Raw genomic sequence first — 23168 nt, 5'->3', positions numbered from 1 at the left:
CGTGTTCAGGATGGGAAGTAAGTGGCTTCATTTCTCATCCAGGAGTTTCGGATCTAGCCCCTTCGGGGCTTTGAAATCAATGAGCTAGACTATATTACATTACTTCAGCACTTTTTTTCTCTTTTCATTTACAGACATTGGTGAAAGTTTTGTTACGTTATTGTGAACTAATCATGCAGATCTTCGACAAAATCTCTCAATGTGGTCTCGTGGTAAGTAGAACTAAGAACTGATTCATGTTATTTTCTAACTGTTGATCTCAATAAGCAATTTCACAGTCGAAATGTATCATGGGTAATCAGGACTGATTGCTATCTAGTAACGACTTCCGGTTGGCTAGACCATGACTAGACGCAAAAATCTTCAAAATTTTTCAAAACTTTGGACCAATAGTAAGTAAGTCGTCACATTAGCGCGCAGTGGTCCTGATTACCCATTACGCTTTGCGACTGTTAAATGGATGCCCTAATGAAAGATTTACTTACGTCAGGGGCTTGACTTATGTGGAAGGTCAAAAATCTTCTACTTTAAAAGCAGAGTTTATCACTGGAACAAACTTTCGCAGTTTCAGGTAAGGCTCTGCTAAAGTAATGTAGTAAACAAAAGATTCACGAGAATTTCTTATTTGCCATAGACTATTTGTTCTTTTTTTAACTTGTTTTTTATAAATTTAGTTTCTTTCACCTTGAATTTTTTCATTAAAGAATAATTTACGAAACTTGAATATTTATAAAGTTGCGCGAGTCATGAGTTTTTGACCACTCGTAACTTTCTTTCTTACGAATCTTACTGCTAATAACAACATCGCTAAGGTTGTTTTATTTTCACCTTTACTTGTCGATTCTTCACTTGCTCTTGTCTCGTGTAATACACGTTTTTTATAAGAACAAATAAGATAATAAGATATAACATAATAAGGCTTCGATGGCCAAAATATTAAGAACAAGTTAAGAACATTTTAAGGCTTCGCGGACTCTAAAACACCCAATTTCTTTGGAAATCGCACAAAAATACTCACCAAATGGTGAGAATGAGAGCATTTTAAGAACATTTTTAGGCCTAAAGATCCAAAAGTTATGACTCGAGAACATCCGAAGGCTTAACACATTTTAGATGTTCACGTAAAAAACGTGTACGTAAATGGCTATAGGGTAAAAGCCTGAAATATTATTTCAATATTAAGGTTTGTTGAATTTTTTCATCTTTTTTTCAGGCTTGTATTCTGATGAACAATATTCAACAAGTTCGAGTTCAACTGCAAAAGATTTACGAAAATATCGGGCCTGAGAAGGTAAGGTTTTATGTTCATTCAACTTATTCAAGATCAGCGTCAAAATCGGAGGATTCATGATAAGCACTGACCTTTATATATCCCTGGACAAAGCTATATCCGCCATCTTTGATCGACATTTTTTTTCGAATTGGTACCCACAGAGAAGCCATTGCAGTGTTAAAAATTAACGTCTAAACGGCGCTGCATCATCAAAAGTATTCTAGGAAAAGTGGACCTAGCGCTCTCGATGCATTTACACCGCTATTGAGTAGTGCCGCCATTAGGGTACCACTTTTCAAAAAACTCCGATTAAAGATTTAGCTTGGCCGAGATTGAGAAAAATGATTGCGAAAATGCAAAAAATGTACGCCTTTAGCCCTGAATTAACAGGAAAAAGTATTTTTGAAAGTCTCTGAGACACATGTTTTTTATAAGAACATGGCCAAAATATTAAGAAAAAGTAGTTAAGAACGTTTTAAAGCTTTGCAGACTTTAAAACACCCGATTTCTAAGAAAATATGGATAAGAATACTCACAAAATGGTGAAAATAAGAACGTGTTAAGAATTTTTTTAAGGCTTTAAACCTAAAAAAATTAAGAACATCCAAAGGTTTCAAAAAAATTATAGATATTCTTATAAAAAAACGTGTAATTGGGTTCCATGTTTTTGATCGATGTACGCACTGCCTCTTTTGGGGATTTTACTAAAAAATGTTGATATCTGGCTCAATGTTTGACCGTTTTCAATCAATTGATTCATATATAAAAAGTAGAATTTCTTGGAAAAATTCACATGGCGCGTGATTGGGAACGTGACGTAATCATGTATATTCTTATAAAAAAAGCGTGTATTATAACAATATAATCTCATTCTCCGAGCAGATTCTTATAACTCCACTCATGGAACGTATTCACTCTTAAGGACATGGCTCCGTAAGAAAATCTGCCCAGGCACCGCTTAGATCTTTTTCATCCAGATTTGGGATGAATATAAATGAGCTTATTCGCCAGAGCGTGGTATGCAAAGAATGAATGATCGATTGTAATTAATCTTCGAGATTAAGAAATATGAGCCGCAAGTTTTTATATCCAACTGAAGTTGCCATGGCATCTAAAATTTTTTTTGTTTGAGCAAGAATGTCATATGAAACTAAATCAATAGAAAGACAGAGAGGGGAGGATAATTTGATGTTATTTAAAAACAGTTCGGGCGATATGAGATGATTTAAATAAACTCAACTACTTGCGTTTTTGAAGCATTGAGTTTTTATTCGTCCTTGTTTATGTCTGAGTCTCTGTATGTTTGTTGATGCTGTTTAAGAGAAAATGAATCCTGAAGATAAAAGAAATTTCACACAGTGCTGTCGGTAGAAACCCAAGGGTGGAAATGGATAGTGGAGAGATTGTGAAACTGAAAAAAGAACATCAAAAAGAGATTGAGAAACTCAAAATGGAATTTAAGATTCAACAACTGGAATCTGAAAATGAGAAAACGTTGAAAATCATGCAGCTAGAAAAAGAAAATCAAACTTTATCTCATCAATTTGAGATGTTCAAATTAAAGAATTCTCGTGAATCTCAATCAAGTCAAGTTCAAGCCGATCAACAACTCCAAAATGAGTTAGTTGAAAAGGAGAAACAATTACTAGCCAAAGAGCACGAAATGGTTCTGTACAAGAAAGAACAAGAAAAGGAAACTGATGCAAAAGAAAATGAATGGAAAATGAAAATGAAAGATTTGAAAAATGAATGGAAAATGAAAATGAAAGATTTGGAAAATGAACACAAAATCAAAATGTTACAAACGGAGACAAAATTGAGCGAGATGGAGAAAGAAAGGATAGAGAAAGAAGCAACTGTCCAACATTTAAACAGAGAAATTGAAAATTTGAAAAGGGTCATTCAAAAGCAAAACCAAGCTGCGGATAAAGTTGAGGAAAATATGACGACGATCGAACGTTTGGTTTGGGGAGCAGAATATTTTCACGAAGGAAATAAATCTTCACTTTTGTACCCTTCTTATGGTGACTGGTACAAAGTGATTTCCGCGATGATGGGGAATAAAGAAGTGTTCAAGAAGGATAAATATTTGTTCATGAGAAAGGAATTCAATAAGGACTATGAATATCTGGATTTCGTGAACAGAAAAGACAACAGTTACGTATACAAAGAAGAATCCGATGATTTTCTGGTTGAAGATTTGAAAATTGCATGGGAAACTGCAACTTTCTTTCTTCTCCATACAAAGGATTTTGGGAAGCATTTAAAGTTTGGACAAAAGAGTCAGAACGCTTGTATTGAATATTGTCGTGTTGTTAATGTTTCAAAAGATTTTCATATCGGTGATAAACGATCCGCAATTGTTTTTGGAATTTTGAAATGAATCAAATATACCAAAGATTGTAACGAAGAAAACTCATTGCCACAAAACATTTTAATCAGAAAGATTGTAGGCTTTGATTGTTTTATCATTTGTAAGTTCATTTTTGAGAGAAGAATTTAATTCATGATATTCATGACGTAATATCTTCTACGAAAAGACCCTGGTTTCTGCCATTACACGCTTTTTTTTTATAAGAATGGTGTAAATCCATTTCATCATGGATATTCTTAACTTTTTTGGGAAAATCATCCTAAAATATTCTTACAGCATTCTTATTACTTGGGGGTAATTGGCAATCTATAATTTAGAATGCTCTAAAAATGACATTCTTTGCTTGAATAGCAAAATTCCATGATGGTGATATTCTTAGCATATTCTTAATTTTTTGGCCATTTTCATCATGGACATTCTTATAAAGTGTATTCTTATAAAAAAAAAAGCGTGTAGTGGCAAATTTTATACAACTTTTGTCTAGTTTAAAAGTGCCACTACTGGCTTAAACCAGGGTATTCCCGTAGAAAACATTACGTCATGAATATTATGAATCAGATGGGGTCAGTACCCAGCTGGCACACAACGTTGTTTTAACGTACATTTAACGTTTAATGAACGTTAGGGATGTTAGATGGACGTTATCATGACGTTCTGTGTCAGCTGTCATGAAGCTATTTAGTGACGTGCTTGTAGACAAGAAAAACACGAAAATCCTTTTGGACACCCTTTGTCAAAGACCCACTGGAACCCCAGTTTCACTGGAAAATTGACTTTCATTTCATCCCCATTTAAAATTTAAATAAACCAGCTGCGCTGGAAGGTCAGCCCAATAAGCTTAAAACGAGGCCCGGAAAACCCGAGTTATTTTTCCCGAGTTATTTTTCCGAGTTACGGAAAACCCGAGTTATGACGTCATTTTCAGAAAATTATGACGTCACACTCAAATTTATAACTCGGTTTTTCTTCCTTCCATTAAATTTTCGAGTTATTTCATGAATTTTAACTCGGTTGTTTTTCCTTCCGTTAAATTTTCGAGTTATTTCAAGAAATTTAACTCGGTTTTTTTTTCTTCCTTTAAATTTTCGAGTTATTTCCAGATTTTAACTCGGTTTTTTTTTCTTCCATTAATTTTTCGAGTTATTTCAAAATTTTTAACTCGTTTTTTTTTCCTTCTTTTAAAATGTCGAGTTATTTTTCTTCCTTTAAATCTTCGAGTTATTTTCAAATTTTAAATAATTCGGAGAAATTTTAGCACTTTAGCGAATTGATGCATTTCTATTGTATGGTGGACCACTTTCAATTCCTCACTTTTTATTTCAAAGTTTCTTTAACAACATAAAACAACAAGGGGGTGAAAAATCCAATTCCAAACAATAATATCTCTGGGGGTGTCTGTTTTCGTGATTTTTACGTTTTTAATTTAGTTGGTTAATTGGATGAATAAAAACGCAAGTGAAAAAAATAATGAAATTTTGTCTAAACGTTCTTTTGCACTGACACGTTTCAAAAGTTTTTTTTTTCTCTTTCCAATCTTTTTCATTTTTTACGTATATTAAAATCGAAAACAGGAAACCGTTCTTTCAAAGGTTAATTAGATTCGATTGGAACTTAGATAACAGACCCCAAAGCCTCTTAAAAGTATTTTGTTACAGCTAAGGTACTGGGGACAAGTTTTTAATTCTAAAGTTTAAAGTTTAAAGTTTAAAGTTTAATTCTAAAGTTTAAAATCTCTAAGGAAATAACTCGAAAATTTAAAGAAAGGAAAATCAACTCGAAAATTTAAAGGAGGAAAAACAACTCGAAATCTTAAAAGAAGAAAAAAAAACCGAGTTAAAAATCTTGAAATAACTCGAAAATTTAACGGAAGGAAAAAAAACCGAGTTAAAATTCATGAAATAACTCGAATATTTAATGGAAGGAAAAAAAACCGAGTTATAAATTTGAATGTGACGTCATAATTTTCTGAAAATGACGTCATAACTCGGGTTTTCCGTAACTCGGAAAAATAACTCGGGAAAAATAACTCGGGTTTTCCGGGTCTCGCTTAAAACGATTAGAAGGAAGTACAATCAAGAAACCTAATTCGAAGTTAAAGCCAAAGAGGTTAAAAAGCTCATTTTGGTTGAACTTCAGACAAAAAAAAAGTTTAACACAAAGTTGAATTTGTCCAAAGCAGACAGAGATGTGATCGGATTATTTCATCCTTGGAATTTCACATAAATCTTTTCGTTAGAATTTCTTAAACCTGCTCTTTATTCTCTGAGAAAGTATCCGAGGTGACCGCTTTATAATATGTTCACTGCGGCTTTCGTCAGTTTTGTTCACTTTTGGCATTTTTATGTTGATTTTTTTTTCTCCAGTCAAGGCCGCCCTTGGGGGGGGGGCACTTGTCAAAACGAAAAATTCAAAATTTTTCCCATTTTCGCCCTGAAAATAAAAGTAGTCGAAAATTTGAAAGATTTTGTGTTTTCCATCCTAAAAATTGTCCAAAATAATAACAAATCGACCCTATCAGATACACATCTTGAAAATTAGTAAATTTGGGAACCTGTCAGATATCTTCAGAGCCTAAAAAAGAAACCCTGATAAGTGGCACGGGGGTACCCAATTTTGCCTAAGTGCCTCCCCCGGGGCACGGTTAGCTGTCTAGTAATCTCATAGTCAATTGATTCAGATTGATTTAAATGGCGTGTTGAACCTAGTATAATGTGAATGAATAGGGGAATTTTCTATTGAGGAAGCTGCTTAGGAAATTCCGTCCAGTTTCGATAACGCAATCAAAAGTTATGACGATTCTAAGTTTATGTTACGCCACACTTTGACGTTCCTTTCTTTCATACAAAAACTCTCCAGACAAGAAACCCTCAAAACCAATCATAAAAAACTTTCTTTTACACCCTCTATTTATTTACAATACAATAGCTTCTTTCAATTTATTGAATAAACAAAAAAATCGTTTTTCACTTTCTTCTTTTTAATTATAGTGTTCTTTTATTATTATGATGCGCAAATCTTTTAATGAAGTTATGAGTTTCTTTTCTCTTCCAAGAAAAAATATTTTTCGCGCCAAAGTTTTCCCGATAACTTGTTTTCCGAAAATAATCCGAAATCGGATTCAAACTTGAAAGTCTTGACGACGACCTCCGGGAAAAAAATCGTGAAAGGGATTTGAAGGGTCACCGGGGCTGACCAAAAAGAAAACAATTGTACTCCAAAACCATACCCACTGGATTTGAGAACCTGAGAACAATAAAACTTCTATCCCCATTGGCAAGTCAATAGAAATCTTCATTCCCACTCTGGAAAGAGGCTCCCTCGGGGCTGTGGGACAGGGGTGTTTTTGGTGTCATTTGGTACTAAAATACCAAAATGGTTGTTTAAAAAGGAGGGCCTGAGAAATCTTACTACATTTTAGTACTGAAACTAGCAATTTTATTTTTCTTTAATTTTTTTTAAATAGCACTTCTTAATAGTGGGTGCACTTTATACGAAATTTTTAATATCCTTAGATTTGAGTACAGTATGGAAAGATTTTTCCAAAGGAAAGAAATTTTTTTGAATCATTCATTATGGCTTGTTTCTTGTTTCAAATATTTCGTGTCCTAGTTTTTATACTGTATTTAGAAAGATCTGACTTTTCTTCAGGAATGCGAGATCGTCAAAAAGACTTTGGCCTTTCCTGTATGAATTTTGAAGAAAAAAATTAGTGCGAAATGTAAGCTCATTTAAATATCTTTCCAAGGATACAAAACTTTTATACGAAAACTGGTTGGAAAGTTATGGTGAATAATAAATTTCTGCAGACCTTTTTGACACAGACTTCAATTTTTAAGGAGGGAATTTGAGAAATTTCTGACTTAATACCCTAATTTACAGTGTTGACCTTTAATTTGCCGAAAATTCAGCGATTCCAGGCTGAGGGTTGTTCTTAAGGGCACTTTAAGGCAAATTAAGGGGGTCAAAATGAAAGTTTTTTGTCACCCTAAACATTGATCGCACCTCTTTGTCACTATACTTTTGGCTTTTCCACTCTCTGCTCTGCGAATATTCATAACTAAATTTATAATCAGTTGTTATTACTTTGAAATTATTAAGCGCCTGGATAATCCCTCGAATCAAACGAATTTTCGTTGGGAAACTCCATAGACGCCAGACTCTCTGGAAAAATTTGCCTTGAATTATATAAATAACTAAGCTATACATTTTAAAGTGAAAAAGTGAAAAATCACAGCGAAAAGCTAAGATCTTCTTCATATTTTGTGATTTTTTTTTTAGATTAATTGAATAGTTAAATTATAAATTGAAGAATGGATTTTGTTTATTCCGACGAAAAGAATATGGCTCACAGTGCTAGTGGGAGGAATGTGCACAAAGTTGCTGACGATCAGCAAATTACCAAACTTAAAGATGAACATCAAAAAGAGATTGAGAAACTCAAAATGGAATTTAAGATTCAACAACTGGAATCTGAAAATGAGAAAACGTTGAAAATCATGCAGCTAGAAAAAGAAATTCAAACTTTGTCTCATCAATTTGAGATGTTCAAGTTAAAGAATTCTCGTGAATCTCAATCAAGTCAAATTCAAGCTGATCAACAACTCCAAAAACAGAAAGACGAACTGCAAAATAAGTTAGTTGAAAAGGAGAAACAATTAGTAGCCAAAGAGCACGAAATGGTTCTTTATAAGAAAGAACAAGAAATGGAAACTGATGCAAAAGAAAATGAATGCAAAATGAAAATGAAAGATTTGGAAAATGAACACAAAATTAAAACGTTAAAAACGGAGATAAAGTTGAACGAGCTGGAGAAAGAAATGACAGAGAAAGAAGCAACTGTCCAACATTTGAACAGAGAAATTGAAAATTTGAAAAGGGTCATTCCAAACCAAAACCAAGCTGCGGATAAAGTTGGAGAAAATATGACGACGATCGATAGTTTGGTTTGGGGAGCAGAATATTTTCACGAAGGAAGTAAATCTTCACTTTTGTACCCTTCTTATGGTGACTGGTACAAAGCGATTTCCGCGATGATGGGAAATAAGCAATTGTTCAAGACGGATAAATATTTGTTCATGAGAAATGAATTCAATGAGTACCATAAATATCTGGATTTCGTGAACAGAAAAGACAACAGTTACGAAGAAGATTTGATTGATTTTCTGGTTGAAGATTTGAAAACTGCATGGGAAAATGCAACTTTCTTTCTTCTCCATACAAAGGATTTTGGGAAGCATTTAAAGTTTGGACGAAAGTTTCAGCACGCTTCTTTTAAATATTGGCGTTTTGATAATGTTTCAAAAGATTTTTATTTCGGTGATAAACAATCCGCAATTGTTTTTGGGATTTTAAAGTAAATCAAATATACCAAAGATAGGCTTTGATTGTTTTATCATTTCTGAGTTAATTTTTGAGAGAAGGATTTAATTCATGATATTCATGACGTAATGTTTTCTACGGAAAGACCCCGGTTTTTGCCAGTAGTGGCAACTTTTATACAACTTTTTTCTAGTTTAAAAGTGCCACTACTGGCTAAAACCGGGGTATTTCCGTAGAAAACATTACGTCATGAATATCATGAATCAGATGGGGTCAGTAACCAGCTGACACACAACTTTGCTTTAACGTACATTTAACGTTTAATGAACCCCTAACGTTAGATGAATAGTGGATGCACTTTATACGAAAATTTTAGTATCTTTAGATTTAAGTACAGTATGGAAAAAATTTTCCAAAAGAAAGAAATTATTTTAAATCATTCATTATGACTTGTTTCTTTTCTCAAACATTTTGTGACCTACCTTTTATACTGTATTGAGAAAGATCTGACAAAGATCGCCAAAAAGACTCGGGCCTTTCCAGTGAGAATTTCGAAGAAAAAATTTAGTGGAAAATAAAGCGCTTAAATATCTTTCCAACGATACCAAATCTTTATTATATTTATATTTGTTATATTATACGACAGCTGATTGAAAAGTTATTGTCAAAAAAAAAATTACTGCACACCTTTTTGACACAGATATATATAGGGCGAATTTTCGGTTATTTCTTACTTGATACCCTATTTTACCGTTTTGACCTTTAATTTATGCAAAATTCAGCCATTCAAGGCTGAGGGTTGTTCTTAAGGCACTTTAAGGCATATTAGGGGATGAAAAACAAAATTTCTTCCGTCGCCCCAAAGCATGATCGCACCTCTTTGTTACTGTATTTTTGGCCTTTCCACTCTCTGCTCTGCAAATGTTCATAACTAAATTTATGATCAGTTGTTATTACTTTGAAATTTTTAAGCGCCTGGATAATCCCTCGAATTAAATGAATTTTTGTTGGGAAACTCCATAGACGCCAGACTCTCTGGAATAATTCGCCTCGATTTATATAAATAACTGTGCTACTATATTTCAAAGTGAAAAAGTGAAAAAGTGAAAAATCACAGCGGAAAGCTAAGATATTCTTCATATTTTGTGATTTCTTCTTAGATTAATTGAATAGTTAAATTATAAATTGAAGAATGGATTCTGCGTATTCTGACGAAAGGAATATGGCTCACAGTGCTAGTGGGAGGAATGTGCACAGAGTTGCTGATCAGCGAAATTACAAAACTCAAAAATGAACATCAAAAAGAGATTGAGAAACTCAAAATGGAATTTAAGATTCAACAACTGGAATCTGAGAACGAGAAAACGTTGAAAATCATGCAGTTAGAAAAAGAAAATCAAACTTTATCTCATCAATTTGAGATGTTCAAATTAAAGAATTCTCGTGAATCTCGATTAAGTCAAGTTCAAGCTGATCAACAACTCCAAAAACAGAACGACGAGCTGCAAAATAAGTTGAGTTGAAAAGGTACAAACGGAGCAAGTAACAAAATGGAGGGAAAAATGAACGAAATGGGAAAAGAACGGAGAAAGAAGCAACTGTCCAACATTTAAGCGACAAAAATGAAAATTTGAAAAGGCATTCCAAACCAAAACCAAGCTACGGATAAAGTTGAGGAAAATATGACGACGATCGATCTGTTTGGTTTGGGTAGCAGAATATTTTCATGAAGGAAATAAATCTTCACTTTTGTACCCTTCTTATGGTGACTGGTACAAAGCGATTTCCGCAATGATGGGAAATAAAAAAGTGTTCAAGAAGGATAAATATTTGTTCATGAGAAAGGAAATCAATAAGGACTATAAATATCTGTGTTTCGTGAACAGAAAAAAAAACAATTACAAAGAAGAATTGGGGGATTTTCTTGTTGAAGATTTGAAAATTGTATGGGCAACTGCAACTTTCTTTCTTCTTCATACAAAGGATTTTAGGAAACGTTTAAAGTTTGTACGAATGGATCAGGGCCCTTCTTGTGAATATTGGCGTGTTGATAATGTTTCAAAAGATTTTTATTTTGGTGATAAACGATCTGCAATTGTTTTTGGAATTTTGAAATGAATCAAATATACCAAAGATTGTAACGAAGAATACTCGACGCCACAAAACATTTTAATCAGAAAGATTAGGCTTTGATTCTTTTATCATTTGTAAGGTCATTTTTGCGAACAGGATTTAATTCATGATAATCATGACGTAATATTTTCTACGGAAAGACCCCGCTTTCTGCCAGTAGTGGCAAATTTTATACAACTTTTGTCTAGTTTAAAAGTGCCACTACTGGCTAAACCAGGGTATTCCCTTAGAAAACATTACGTCATGAATATTATGAATCAGATGGGGTCAGTACCCAGCTGGCACACAACGTTGTTTTAACGTACATTTAACGTTTAATGAACGTTAGGGATGTTAGATGGACGTTATCATGACATTCTGTGTCAGCTGTCATGAAGCTATTTAGTGACGTGCTTGTAGACAAGAAAAACACGAAAATCCTTTTGGACACCCTTTGTCAAAGACCCACTGGAACCCCAGTTTCACTGGAAAATTGACTTTCATTTCATCCCCATTTAAAATTTAAAAAAGAAAACAATTGTACTCCAAAACCATACCCACTAGATTTGAGAACCTGAGGACAAAAAAACTTCTATCCCCATTGGCATTTCAATAGAAATCTTCATTCCCACTCTGGAAAGAGGCTCGCTCGGGGCTGTGAGACAGGGGTGTTTTTGGTGTCATTTGGTACTAAAATACCAAAATGGTTGTTTAAAAAGGAAGGCATGAGAGTTCTTACTACATTTTATTACTAAAACTAGCATTTTCATTTTTCTTAGATTTTTTTTAAATTACACTTCTTTAATAGTGGATTGACGTTATCGTGACTTTCTGTGCCGGGCTTTTTAGTGATGTGTTTGTTCACAAGAAAAACTCAAAAATCCTTTTGGACACCCCTTTGTCAAAGACCTACTGGAACCCCAGCTTCACTCGAAAATTGACTTTTATTTCATCCCCATTTAAAATTTAAAAAAGAAAAGAATTGCACTCCAAAACCATTCCCAGTGGATTTGAGAACCTAAGAACAAAAGAACTTCTATCCCCATTGGCATTTCGATAGAAATCTTCATTCCCACTCTGGAAAGAGGCTCCCTTGGGGCTTTGAGACAGGGGATTTTTTGGTGTCATTTGGTACTAAAATACCAAAATGGTTGTATAAAAAGGAAGGCCTGAGAAATCTTACTACATTTTAGTACTAAAACTAGCATTTTCATTTGTCTTTGATTTTTTTTTAAATACCACTTCTTAATAGTGGGTACACTTTTTACGAAAATTTTAGTATCTTTAGATTTAAGTACAGTATTGAAAATTTTTCCAAAAGAAAGAAATTTTATTGAATCATTCATTATGGCTTGTTTTTTGTCTCGAATATTTTGTGTTCTACCTTATACTGTATTGAGAAAGATTCGGCTTTTCTTCAGGAAGGCGAGATCGCCAAAAAGACTCGAGCCTTTCCTGTGAGAACTTTGAAGAAAAAGATTATTGAAAAATATAGGCGCATTTAAATATCTTTCCAACGATATCAAACTTTTTATCATACGACAGCTGGTTGGAAAGTTATGGCCAAAAGTAAATTACTGCGCTCCTTTTTCGCAGACTTTAATCTTTACAGGGGAAATTTGGGTTATTTCTGACTTGATACCCTATTTTACCATATTGACCTTTAATTTGCCGAAAATACAGTCATTCCAGGCTGAGGGTTGTTCTTTAATTATTTTCTGGCTTTTTTATCTTATAAGATTGTTCTTAAATAAAAAAAGAGTTTTCGATGCGTTCTATCTTGAATAATGGTACATAGTGTTTTATGTTTATTTTTTTACTATGTCTATTTTTTTCAGATGGATGAAAGTACATTGGAGACGTTTAAAAACCTTCAACAGAATTTATCACAATGCTTGGATGATTTGAGTGTCTTCCACGCCACAAGGTGAGTTTATTCCTAATAATCAAACTATTAAAGTCAAGGAATTCCCTCAAATGATGTAGTAATTTTATACCGCAATTGAGGGATTTCACTGACTGTATTATGGCTAGTTAAGGAAAGTAAACCATTAGCCATTTGCTTACACAGCATTTTTTAAACAAACAAAAAAAAACTTTCTTCCATTCCCACGTTACTGTCGGTTTGTATAAGAATACCGAGTTTATGTATCGGAGGATATCGAGGGCGACGGTAAGTGAAATGATACAAAAACAAAGTCGATAGTTGATGTACGGCTCTATATCGCCTTTGCTCACCTACAGACGACGGTATTTTGATGTTTTTACCGTCTTCGAGCAAAGTGGACTGTGATTTTGGAGACATGTCAACTTTGCTTTATACCGTCCCCCTCGATTTATCTCGAATACATAAACTCGCTATTGCCATTTCCATTACGGCCAAGGAATTCCCTCAATTGTGGTAGTCTAGCAAGCTAGACGACTAATTCATACATAGTAGAAATAAAGCAAAAAGTAATAAAGAGAACAATTTTAGTCGTCTAGAAACCTTTGTGCACTAACTCCAAACAAAAGAAAAGTGTCTATATTTGCAAATATAATTTTTTTCCCGCTCAAAATAATTCTTGAGAAAAACATGTGTGTGGATTTGTGTATTGAAAGTTTTTCATTTGAGTTGATTTCGTTTTGAGAGTTTGTTGTTGCTTGATAAATTGTTTTCTCGCTACGCAAGTTTCTGCGTAGCTAGCCCCTGTATCTATAAGGCTGGAACACCGGATTCTTCCAGTCGTTTATACAAACTAAATCCCGTATTATTATTATTAGTATTGGTATATTAGTATTACACGCATTATAAACGACTCCAGTCTACAATGGTGGTAGTATTTTTTGCCGTAATTGCTGTATACCACAATCGAGAGAGATTTTCATTTAGTGGAAAAGGTCGTTTTCGAAGTGTCTGTGTTTGCAATTTGTTAAAAAATTCACTTCTTTTCTTTCTTTATAGCGTATCTGACAAGATCAAAGAATGTTGTAAGCTTTTGAACGTTCAACTGTACAAGTAAGTTGTTGGGATGTTCCATTGAATTTCCATACAAGGGACGGACGAACCTTTTCAAGTCAAGAAAAGATTCTTAGAAATGTGTAAATAACCCCCCCCCCCCTGGAAAATAGGGGGGGTTATTAAAGTTAGGGTGGACGAATTAAGAATTTAGAATAACTTTTAACCCCCTGTAAAAATTAGACCCCCTGGAAATACTTCTCGGATTACCCCCCCCCCTTGAAATGTTCGCTCACCCCTCTGTATGGAGATAACAATGGAATAGCCCATTCACCCCTCCTCTGTTCATATAAGTTTTTTTGCTTCAGCACATTCGAGGATAAATTACCAAAAAAAACTCGTGGTGGTTTTAAAAAATGTTAATCCATTGATCTCGCCTCTTAACCTATTTGATGCTACATTAAAGTCTCTTTAACTCGAACCTCTAAAACTCGAATGTCCCCTTAACTCGATCAAATTTTCTCATCCCTTCAGGTAACAATGCCTTATAAAGCCTTACTCTCCATAACTCTCAAATTTCCTGAACAAATTTGTGTTCCCTGTGAAGATTCCAATTATAAAGACTCAAACTGTACCATCAAAACAAAAACAAATCAGACAATAATCAATTCTACTATGATTTTTTTTCGTGTTTTCCTTGCTTTCAAAGTTGCACAGTACCTTCTCTCATTATGGAGTTTTTTCCTCTTCCTCAGAGTGAAAGGAGCCAACGCAGTGTCTATGCAAGAACGACAGCAGATGGAAAAAGAGGCTAGTGACGTCATGGATTCTCTTTTCATGTTCATGGAAGACAAGTTAGTACTCAGTCCCTTTTACTTCTTATCACTGTTCAAGATATGATCCTCTGCAATATGGACGTTACGTCACTTTAATACAACTGATAGATACTGCAAGTGGTGCATATGGTAGAATACCCCATAAAAGTTACATAGTTTCCTGAAGTCGTTGTGGAGGTGCATATCTTGAAGTAAATCAGTGTAAAAAGTTCTTCCGTTTCAGATGGATTTCCCGTCTCGGCGAGGTACAAAAAATACAAAATTCTGCCAATTTGAAGAATCTTTTCTAATTTGTTGCATTTGGACAGATCTTTGATTATACTAGTACCATTGACTTCCGAGCCCGAAGCTAGACTCAAGACTCCAGGATGGGAAATGAAACCACTTATTTATTATTCCCATCCAGAACGCCCGCGCGTGGTTTTTACACAAAAGCCGGATTGAAAGTAAAATCTATCGCTATAATATTTCAAAAAAATAACGTCCTCAAAAACAAAGGAACCGCTAAATACAATTCTTCGTCTTGATTGCGGCGCGTTCTAGGCGCGTTCTGGATGGGAAATAAGTAGCTTCATTTTTTCTTGCCTGTGAAAGGTTAGAGAATCTACTCTAGCCCTTCCGACTTTAAACTCAATGACTAGTACCCTAACAGTGCTCGCTTTCTCGAGAAATCGGAGACTCTTTGCTTACACTTCTGAAGATACATCATTTGAGAGGAGGTACGAGTTGTCTGAAGGAGTGGTTGTAATTTATCCTAGCTCAACTTTTTTATTATTATTTTTGCTTTTCAGTTTTCCAACTTATGCGAAATATTGTGAGAAACCAGTCTTGAAAAGACTGTTGAAGGTAATGCTTTTTCATGATCGTTTTCCAGTGCTTTTAAGAGATTATTGGCGCTTTAAGTGGAGTCGATAGAGTCGATGTTTTACGTGGATACCCCAGTTAATCTAGGACTTTCAGACAGCCTTTCGATTATTTTCACGGGGTCTACCGCCAGTCTGCTAGGCTATCTATAAGCTGAAAGGGACATTGGAAGGAGTGAGGACTCGAACTGGGAACCCCTGGTTTCAGATGCTGACGCCTCTGACCACTCCGCCATCGCTCCTGAAAATGAAGGTGTTTCCTAAGCTTTAGTTTACACCTGTGTCTATCGAAGTGTAATCTAATACACGAATGATTATTGGATATATTTTATTATTATTATCTTTATCGAGACAATCCATCAGAATTCATCAACCCTTTAACTGTCGTTCGTATTTTTAAGGGTGTGACCTATTTGCCACGGAGAAAATGAAGCTTCGATCTATTTGCCAGATGTCGGCATATGCCGACATGAGGCCGACATGAGCGATCACAGAGTTTACAATCACATTTTAGCTTTATTTTCTGAAAAATATCAAAACATTCTTTGAAATATATTTTAATTATTCAACTGTGCTATTTAATGAAATCTAGTTTAAAATCGAACTTTCAATAAAGTCTTTTAGAAAAACCTCTGGCAAATAGGTCGAGATCTCTCTTGTCGGAAAATGACGACACCGGCAAAGAAATCGAAAACTAGAAAATGGATCGTCCAAAAGACCCAAAAAGACATGCCATATTCTGATTGAAAGTATAAATAAACTAAATAACTTCATGTAATTTTCTCTGTTTATAGGAACTATGGAAGATGGTTTTGAACAGTTTGGAAAAAGTTGTTGTCCTTCCCCCTCTGCCCGTTGTGAGTGCTTCTGTAAAATTATTATCTTATTTATTCTAGTAATTCTCGAGTACTGTACAATGTATGCGCTGCCACGTTAGGATATTCTCTAGATATATTCTACCTCTCCATAAATTCTCCAAAATTAAGGTTTTTGATGTTCTTGAGTTTCCCTTAGTTTTTGTCTAAAACTCTCATTTTTTGGCAAAAGAAGGACCAATTTACCTTGTCATTTGCCAAAATTAATTCTCGCCAAAATCCTATAATTTTTTGCCTCTTCAAAATAAGTTTGTTGCAAAATTTAATATTTCAAGAATTAGTTCTTTCCAGTAAAAATTCCCTTACGGTGTATTTCTTCGTCATCAACTCAACTCTTATTTCAAATTGTACTCATCTTTCAGGATTTCGGCAGTCCAAGCGATACACACAACTTGAATCCAAGACAGTGTGGAGTACTAGAAATTGTTCTCGATACAGTCAAGGTAAAACGTTGTTACATGTCTAATATCGATTGGTGTTTGTTGTCATTTAGGGTTTTTATCGGATAAATGCACATTTTCTTCTAAATTTTCGTCGTATTCAAACTGGTCAAGGTAGAAAGTTTGGATTAAAGAACCTACGTTTTATTGCCGTCTTGTGGAAATATTTTTCCGGTCGAAAATGGTGTCTATGTACCTTTTTACGCCGGCCCTTATTGGCGTTATTTTTGTTTTTTTTGGCGTAAAAAGGGCCGATAAGGTAGTCTATATGATGCTACCTTACTTTGCGCAAAGAAAATGTTCAAACAAGGATAATGTTTGGAGACGGACGCGCCCGTTCTACCTTTTTATGTTTTCAATTTTAGGAATAATATATGCAAATCGAACAATTCCAGAAAACTATCCATCTTGCTTTTCTATGTTACTGTACACGTTTTTTCTTTTTTAAGAAACACACTTTTAAGAAACGTGAGGCTCAGAATGCCTAAAAACGAAGAAACATCTAAGAAACATCCTGAGGCTGAGAATGAGAAAATAACATTTTTTATTCGTTTTTTTTTAAGAACCTTCCAATCCAGCCTTCCATGAGGCTGACTATGTCAAAAAGTTTAGAAACATGTAAGAAACATTTAAGGCTCAAAAGGCCGATTTCTTTAGAAACATTGAGGCTGCTTGATAAAACTAGTTTCTTAAAAAAGAAACGTGCATTTTTGTTTTCTTTTCACTTTCAGAACTTTTTCCATGCGAACGGTGACGGCTTAAAGAAATCGTTCTTGGATAAAAGTCCTGACTTGAAATCACTGGTAGACGCTCTATCGTTGTATTCACAAACTACAGACTCTCTCATCAAACTTTTCGTCAAAACACAGACTCAACAAAGTAAGTGAACATTTTAAGGTTTTTTGAAGCTTTTTGTAAGCGAATACCTATATAAGAGTAATCAATAGAAACAGATAATACAGCTTTATATTAGTTTGATCATAGAAGATGAGTTGTAAACACAGTAGAGTTTCTTTGATTCGAATCCATATAACTCGAATATCTCCTTGATTCGAACAAGTTTTCTCGTCCCTTTCAAACCTTACTCCATAACCTAAAATTTCCTTAACTCGAATAAATTTGTTATGTTTTGTGATGATATTTAAAGTTCTATGTATTATCAAGAAAGTTTCTTGGTATTATTAGCACAGCGACAAATGCCGAACCGACTTCTTTTGTCAAAGTCAAAAGTAATGGGTGTTTTTGTAAAAATGATTAAGATTCACTCCCCAAATCTTTTTTTAACACTCTCAAAACATTCTCTTTCACCAGGTTCTTTCACTGGAGTTGGTGACGACAATGTTGGAGAAGTTGATATTCAAATTGACTTGTTTACCTACGCTGCTTCTGGCGAACACAAAGTTACCGTTAAAGGTAAGACACCCCTGTCTCACAGCCCCGTTGAAACTTTTTCCTACAACGGGGATAAAAATTTCGATTGAATCTCAATGGGGATAAAAGTTCTATCGTTCCAAGGTTAAAAAATCCAGTGGGGATGGTTTTGGAGTGCAATTTCAAAACAGTGAATTTCGAATAATGGGGATGAAATCAAAGTCAGTTTCTCAGTGGGGCTGGATTTCTAGGGTATTTTTCCCACCGGGGACGAAATTTTTGTCAAATTTTCCAGTGGTTCTGTAACACAGGGGTGTGGTAAATGAGACAAAGAACGACGATCGAAAAATATTCAAAGAAGACTTTGCATTGAAGTGATCATCTGTATTAAGCTTGCGCTTTAAGCATCCTACGGTCAAAGCAAGATAAAAATGTAGTAATTAGGCCTGATTGGTGTAATTATCGTGCAACTTTGGACTAGACATGCCTAATACCCTATGGATTGATGAAAATATAAAAAATAAGGGCTACCCTTAAAATTTTTCTGGGCCGCCCTTCTAATATCAATCCATAGGGTATTAGGCATGTTTGGTCCAAATTTGGTGCTTTTTTCCAAATTTGCACGATTTTGATGGAATTTGTTTCAAATCGGGCCTACTAAATCTTGCAATATGACAAGCTTTGAACCAAGGTTAAACTGTGTATATTTTAGATGTTTAAAGGAAAAAAAAAATCTAAATTAACCGCTCCCGGGTGGGCTTGAACCACCAACCTTTCGGTTAACAGCCGAACGCGCTAACCAATTGCGCCACGGAAGCTTGTGTCTATCTGAAAACCATAATTCATGTCATGATGAGAATGAATGTCATGTAATAATATGATTTGATATTATCTCGGTGTAATCATATTACATTCAGTGTTACGCAATCTCTTTTGCGGTTAAAAAAAATAGGTCTTTTATCCGTTCATTAAGAATATATTAAGAGTTGAACGCTGCCATCTATTTAAATAACGATGCCTGCTAGCTTTTAACAGTACACGTTTTTTTATAAGAACATCAAACATTTTTGAAGCCTTTCGGATGTTCTTAACTTTTTGAGTTTTAAGCCTAAAAATGTTCTTAACTTGTTCTTATTTTCACCATTTTGATAGTGTTTTCCATTTTTCTAAGACATCGGGTGTCTTAGAGTCTGCAAAGCCTTAAAATGCTCTTAACTTGTTCTTATTTTTTCGGCTTCAAGCCTTATGCTCTTATATAATTTGTTCTTATAAAAAACGTGTACCGTTCATTAAGAGGTCTAAGAGGGAAACACTGTCATCTTTTTGGATAATGATGCCTGCTAGCTTTTAACAGTGTCAGTTAACTTTGAGTTAAATGAATGCATAATAAAATGGTTTTCTCTATATTTTTAATTTTTAGTCGTGGAAGCAAGAAATTTACAATGGCAAGCTTCAAGTAAGTAGCATCAATATTTTGTGCTATAAGGCGAGACCAATTAAATTTGTTGTTCTACGCCGCCCCCCCCCCCAGCGGTTTGCGTGATTGCGTGAATGGGCATTTTCGGTTGCGTGAATGCGTGAAAATTGAAAAAAAAATGCGTGAATGCGTGAAATGAAAAAACTTGTGTGAACGTGAAAATGTACGTTTGTATTGCGTGAATGCGTGAATCTGGGCTATTTTGTGCGTGAATACGTGAATTTTCCCTTTTTTCCACCGATTATGTGCAGTTTTCCCGATTTTCCAATGTTTCCCCGATTTTTCCGAAAAAATTTTCCGATTTCTGAAAAATCGGGTTATTGCGTGAAACTCGAGGAAAATTTGCGTGAATGCGTGAATTTCGAAAAAAATTTGCGTGATTGCGTGAATTGAGGGTCCGCTGGGGGACCTCTTTGATCTATAAATTCCCCTTACTTTCAATTTTAATCTACTTAGTTTTTTCCCAAGACAAATGTTTTTCACAAAAATCAAATCAAGCCTGATCAAGCTGAATCAAGACAAACATAGTCAGAGTATCTATTACTTTTACTATTACATATTTATTATTCAACATTTTAACAAAAAATATGTCTATGACTTATCATTTCAATGAATTAATATAATATCATGACTTAAACATTGCAATAAAAATATATAATTTCATTCCTAGTTTACATAGGTACCAATCAAAAATTACTGCTTTATTTATAAACAAAAAAATAATCTGTATGGGCATAGTGTACAGTATGTCATTTAGCTGAATTTCTGTATGAATGCTTCACCATTACCAATAAAAACACTCTTATAAAAAAGTGTGCAAACCCGGTCTCGAGTTTCATATCTGGCAGGTGTCCTTCTTCTGCTTCTTTGCATTCCAAGGTACCGATATCACCTTTTTAGGAAGGGAGATGTCTCTTTGGAATCAAACCGAACTTTCTGGAACGTTATAACGTTATAATGTATCAATGAATAATGCGTAGCAAACATCCAAAGAGTGCACAATACAGTTGTAGTGCTTCATAAATATGTATTTTCCAAAAATCAAAATGTTAAAAACATAACTAAGTTTCATGCACTTACGTACAATCATCAGATGTGACTAAAAACAGTGTTGAAAAGAAATTTATGTACAAGAAAAAAATTCTGATTCATTAAAAAGTGATTAAAACATGTGATGGATAATTATTAAAAGATCGTTTAAAGATAAAAAAGACAAAGGTAGTAAAACTGTAAAATTCTCAAGGGTCTGGTGGGACCTCTTTGAATGTTTTTAACATTTTGATTTTATAATGTCGAAGAAGTTGAAGGATGACCAGTCAATGAAAATTTTTCAGTAAAGGATTGAGAACTTAAAGCAGTAGCAGTTGTCCAGAAGATAGAGCTTTATATAATTTTTGGGAACGGTTTGAAGTTCAGCGGTTGTGTGACATCAGGTTCTTACAGTAGCAGGCTGATAGATTTGTACGTACAATATATACACTTTATAAGAACCAGTAAATTTTTGCTGAGGCTCGGCTGTTCTTATTTTTTTGGCACTTCGAGCCTTGAATTGTTCTTATTTTTGTTCTAATTTTTTTTAAGGTAAAAAACAAGTTTTGGCTATTTACTTTACTATTTAGAGGATTTTAGAAACCAGTGATTCTTTTTGCTATAACTACTACTTTTTACAATACTTTCAGCCTCTCCACTGTTCTTAAATTGTTCTTATTTTTTGGCATTTTTGAGCCTCATCGTTCTTATAAAACTGTTCTTATGAAAAAAAAGAAAAGAGTAGTTGATGATGAAGAGCAGAAATTGAATCTCGTTGCTTAGTTGTAGCAGCTGAAATTGGAAAAATAAATAAAGATTTCTTCTGTTATGCTTCGGGTGGAAGGGTAAATTTATTTGAGCTTGGCAGAGTAGTCTTTTTCGTGTTTGTTGCTTTGGGTGGGTGATATTATAACTTTGGCTTCTTCGCACTTGATGGTGGCACCAAAGATACACTGAAAAACATGAAAAAGAAATATGGTTACATGCTGTTCATTGTAATGGTTACTTTGGATATATTTGGACTTTAAGAGCACATAAAAAGCAAGATAAAAAAGAGAAGAAAAATAAAAGAACCAGAAAGAAACTTCTGTTTGTTTTGGTTTGATAAAAAAAGTCAGCAAAGATTGTTTTATGACCTTCTTTTGTGCAATGAATCCTTTCACTTTGTTTGTATGCATCATAGTTCCCACAGATGAGATTCAAAAAATTTCTTCTGTTAGTTTTCTCAGCTCAAACTCGTCAGAAATCAAAAAAAAATTACCAAAGTCTCTTTTCTGTTTACATTTTTTTCGGGTGATTTTTTATCCTAAACGATTCAGCCCAATCTCCGTAAGGTAAATTTCCCGTGGATCACGCTTATATCCTAATCGATATCTATTACGTGAGATTGGAGAATTTCATGCGATAGATCCACTCCCCAAAATACGACGTACAGGTCAAATTTTACGGGACAGAGTTAGCCTTGAGATTTGGCTCTAGCCCGCCAAAAAATCACGTAATAGATTCCGCACTCTCCCTCAGCCAATACAAACTAGATAATTATCTTGTTCCTAGGTGGGATGAGCTGGAGTTTTTACAAGATACTTCACTAATTGGTCATTTAAAGTGATAGAGATGACGCGTTCTTTAGAAAAAGTTATAAGATTCTTTTATTAGATCTTAACGACCAACCAAATCAAATAAGAGCTTGTAAAAACTCCAGCTTGTCCCTCCTAGGTAACTGCTGTGTTGTAAATGAGAAAACAATATGATGACGTTATCGTTAAAAATGTTTGTGTTGGAGTAATTAGTTATTCAAAAGACCGTAGCGTTCTCCAAAACAACTATTGAAAAGTCATTAATGATATATCTAGACATAAAGGCACTACCCTTCCATTCAACTAAAGGGAGGTTCTGCAGAGAAAAGGAGGGCAAACTGGCTAAAACATTTTACAGACTTGCTCGGAAATGTACCAACAGGTCACTTCATCAAGTCTTTGAAGAACTAAACATTCCAACTAATACTTTTACCATAGATGAGATGAAGAAAACTGTAAAACTTTTTTCTATTAATAAATCTTCTGGCTTAATAAATATTCCAACTATTTTATGGAAAGACTTTTTTGACACTTCTCCTCGAATTCTGTAACCACACTTTCGAATACCATTATCTAATATCCATTGCTGAAATAACGGGTCTAAGAGAGAAATATCCGAGAAAATATCGTGGTATTAGCTTTGGGCCAACTTATCGTCAACATAAATGGCAATGTTCAAAATTT

General features: G+C 34.3%; 2 protein-coding genes and 1 non-coding gene across 4 annotated transcripts in view; 2 read left to right on the top strand and 1 right to left on the bottom strand.

Moving 5' to 3' along the window:
- LOC136824865 (protein unc-13 homolog B-like) overlaps positions 1-23168 on the top strand; it is a 90398-nt gene that overhangs the window by 49253 nt on the left and 17977 nt on the right. For both annotated transcript variants that reach the window (XM_067080848.1, XM_067080849.1), the window contains 11 exons: positions 135-212; positions 1214-1291; positions 12917-13005; positions 14023-14076; positions 14772-14870; positions 15644-15698; positions 16510-16572; positions 16953-17033; positions 17762-17909; positions 18342-18443; positions 19822-19857. In XM_067080848.1, the coding sequence (XP_066936949.1) occupies positions 135-212; positions 1214-1291; positions 12917-13005; positions 14023-14076; positions 14772-14870; positions 15644-15698; positions 16510-16572; positions 16953-17033; positions 17762-17909; positions 18342-18443; positions 19822-19857 (883 nt within the window). The remainder of the gene's footprint in view (positions 1-134; positions 213-1213; positions 1292-12916; positions 13006-14022; positions 14077-14771; positions 14871-15643; positions 15699-16509; positions 16573-16952; positions 17034-17761; positions 17910-18341; positions 18444-19821; positions 19858-23168) is intronic.
- On the top strand, positions 7906-9045 carry LOC136824866 (structural maintenance of chromosomes protein 3 homolog). The gene has a single exon (XM_067080850.1). It carries the CDS (start codon positions 7958-7960, stop codon positions 9002-9004), a length of 1047 nt encoding a protein of 348 aa, XP_066936951.1. The 5' UTR covers positions 7906-7957; the 3' UTR covers positions 9005-9045.
- Trnan-guu (transfer RNA asparagine (anticodon GUU)) lies at positions 19146-19219 on the bottom strand. Its single transcript has one exon. It is a non-coding gene; the product is annotated as a tRNA-Asn (tRNA).

Source organism: Clytia hemisphaerica, unplaced genomic scaffold (assembly GCF_902728285.1).
Source record: "Clytia hemisphaerica strain Z4C2 unplaced genomic scaffold, Clytia hemisphaerica genome assembly, whole genome shotgun sequence".
NCBI classification, from domain to species: Eukaryota; Metazoa; Cnidaria; class Hydrozoa; order Leptothecata; family Clytiidae; genus Clytia; species Clytia hemisphaerica.
The sequence above is the reverse complement of the archived record's forward strand: the minus strand, read 5'-3'. Positions and strand labels throughout refer to the sequence as shown.

What these genes read in the sequence shown, in the direction of transcription:
- LOC136824866 (XM_067080850.1), top strand. Translation starts at nt 7,958, where the DNA reads ATGGATTTTGTTTATTCCGACGAAAAGAATATGGCTCACAGTGCTAGT.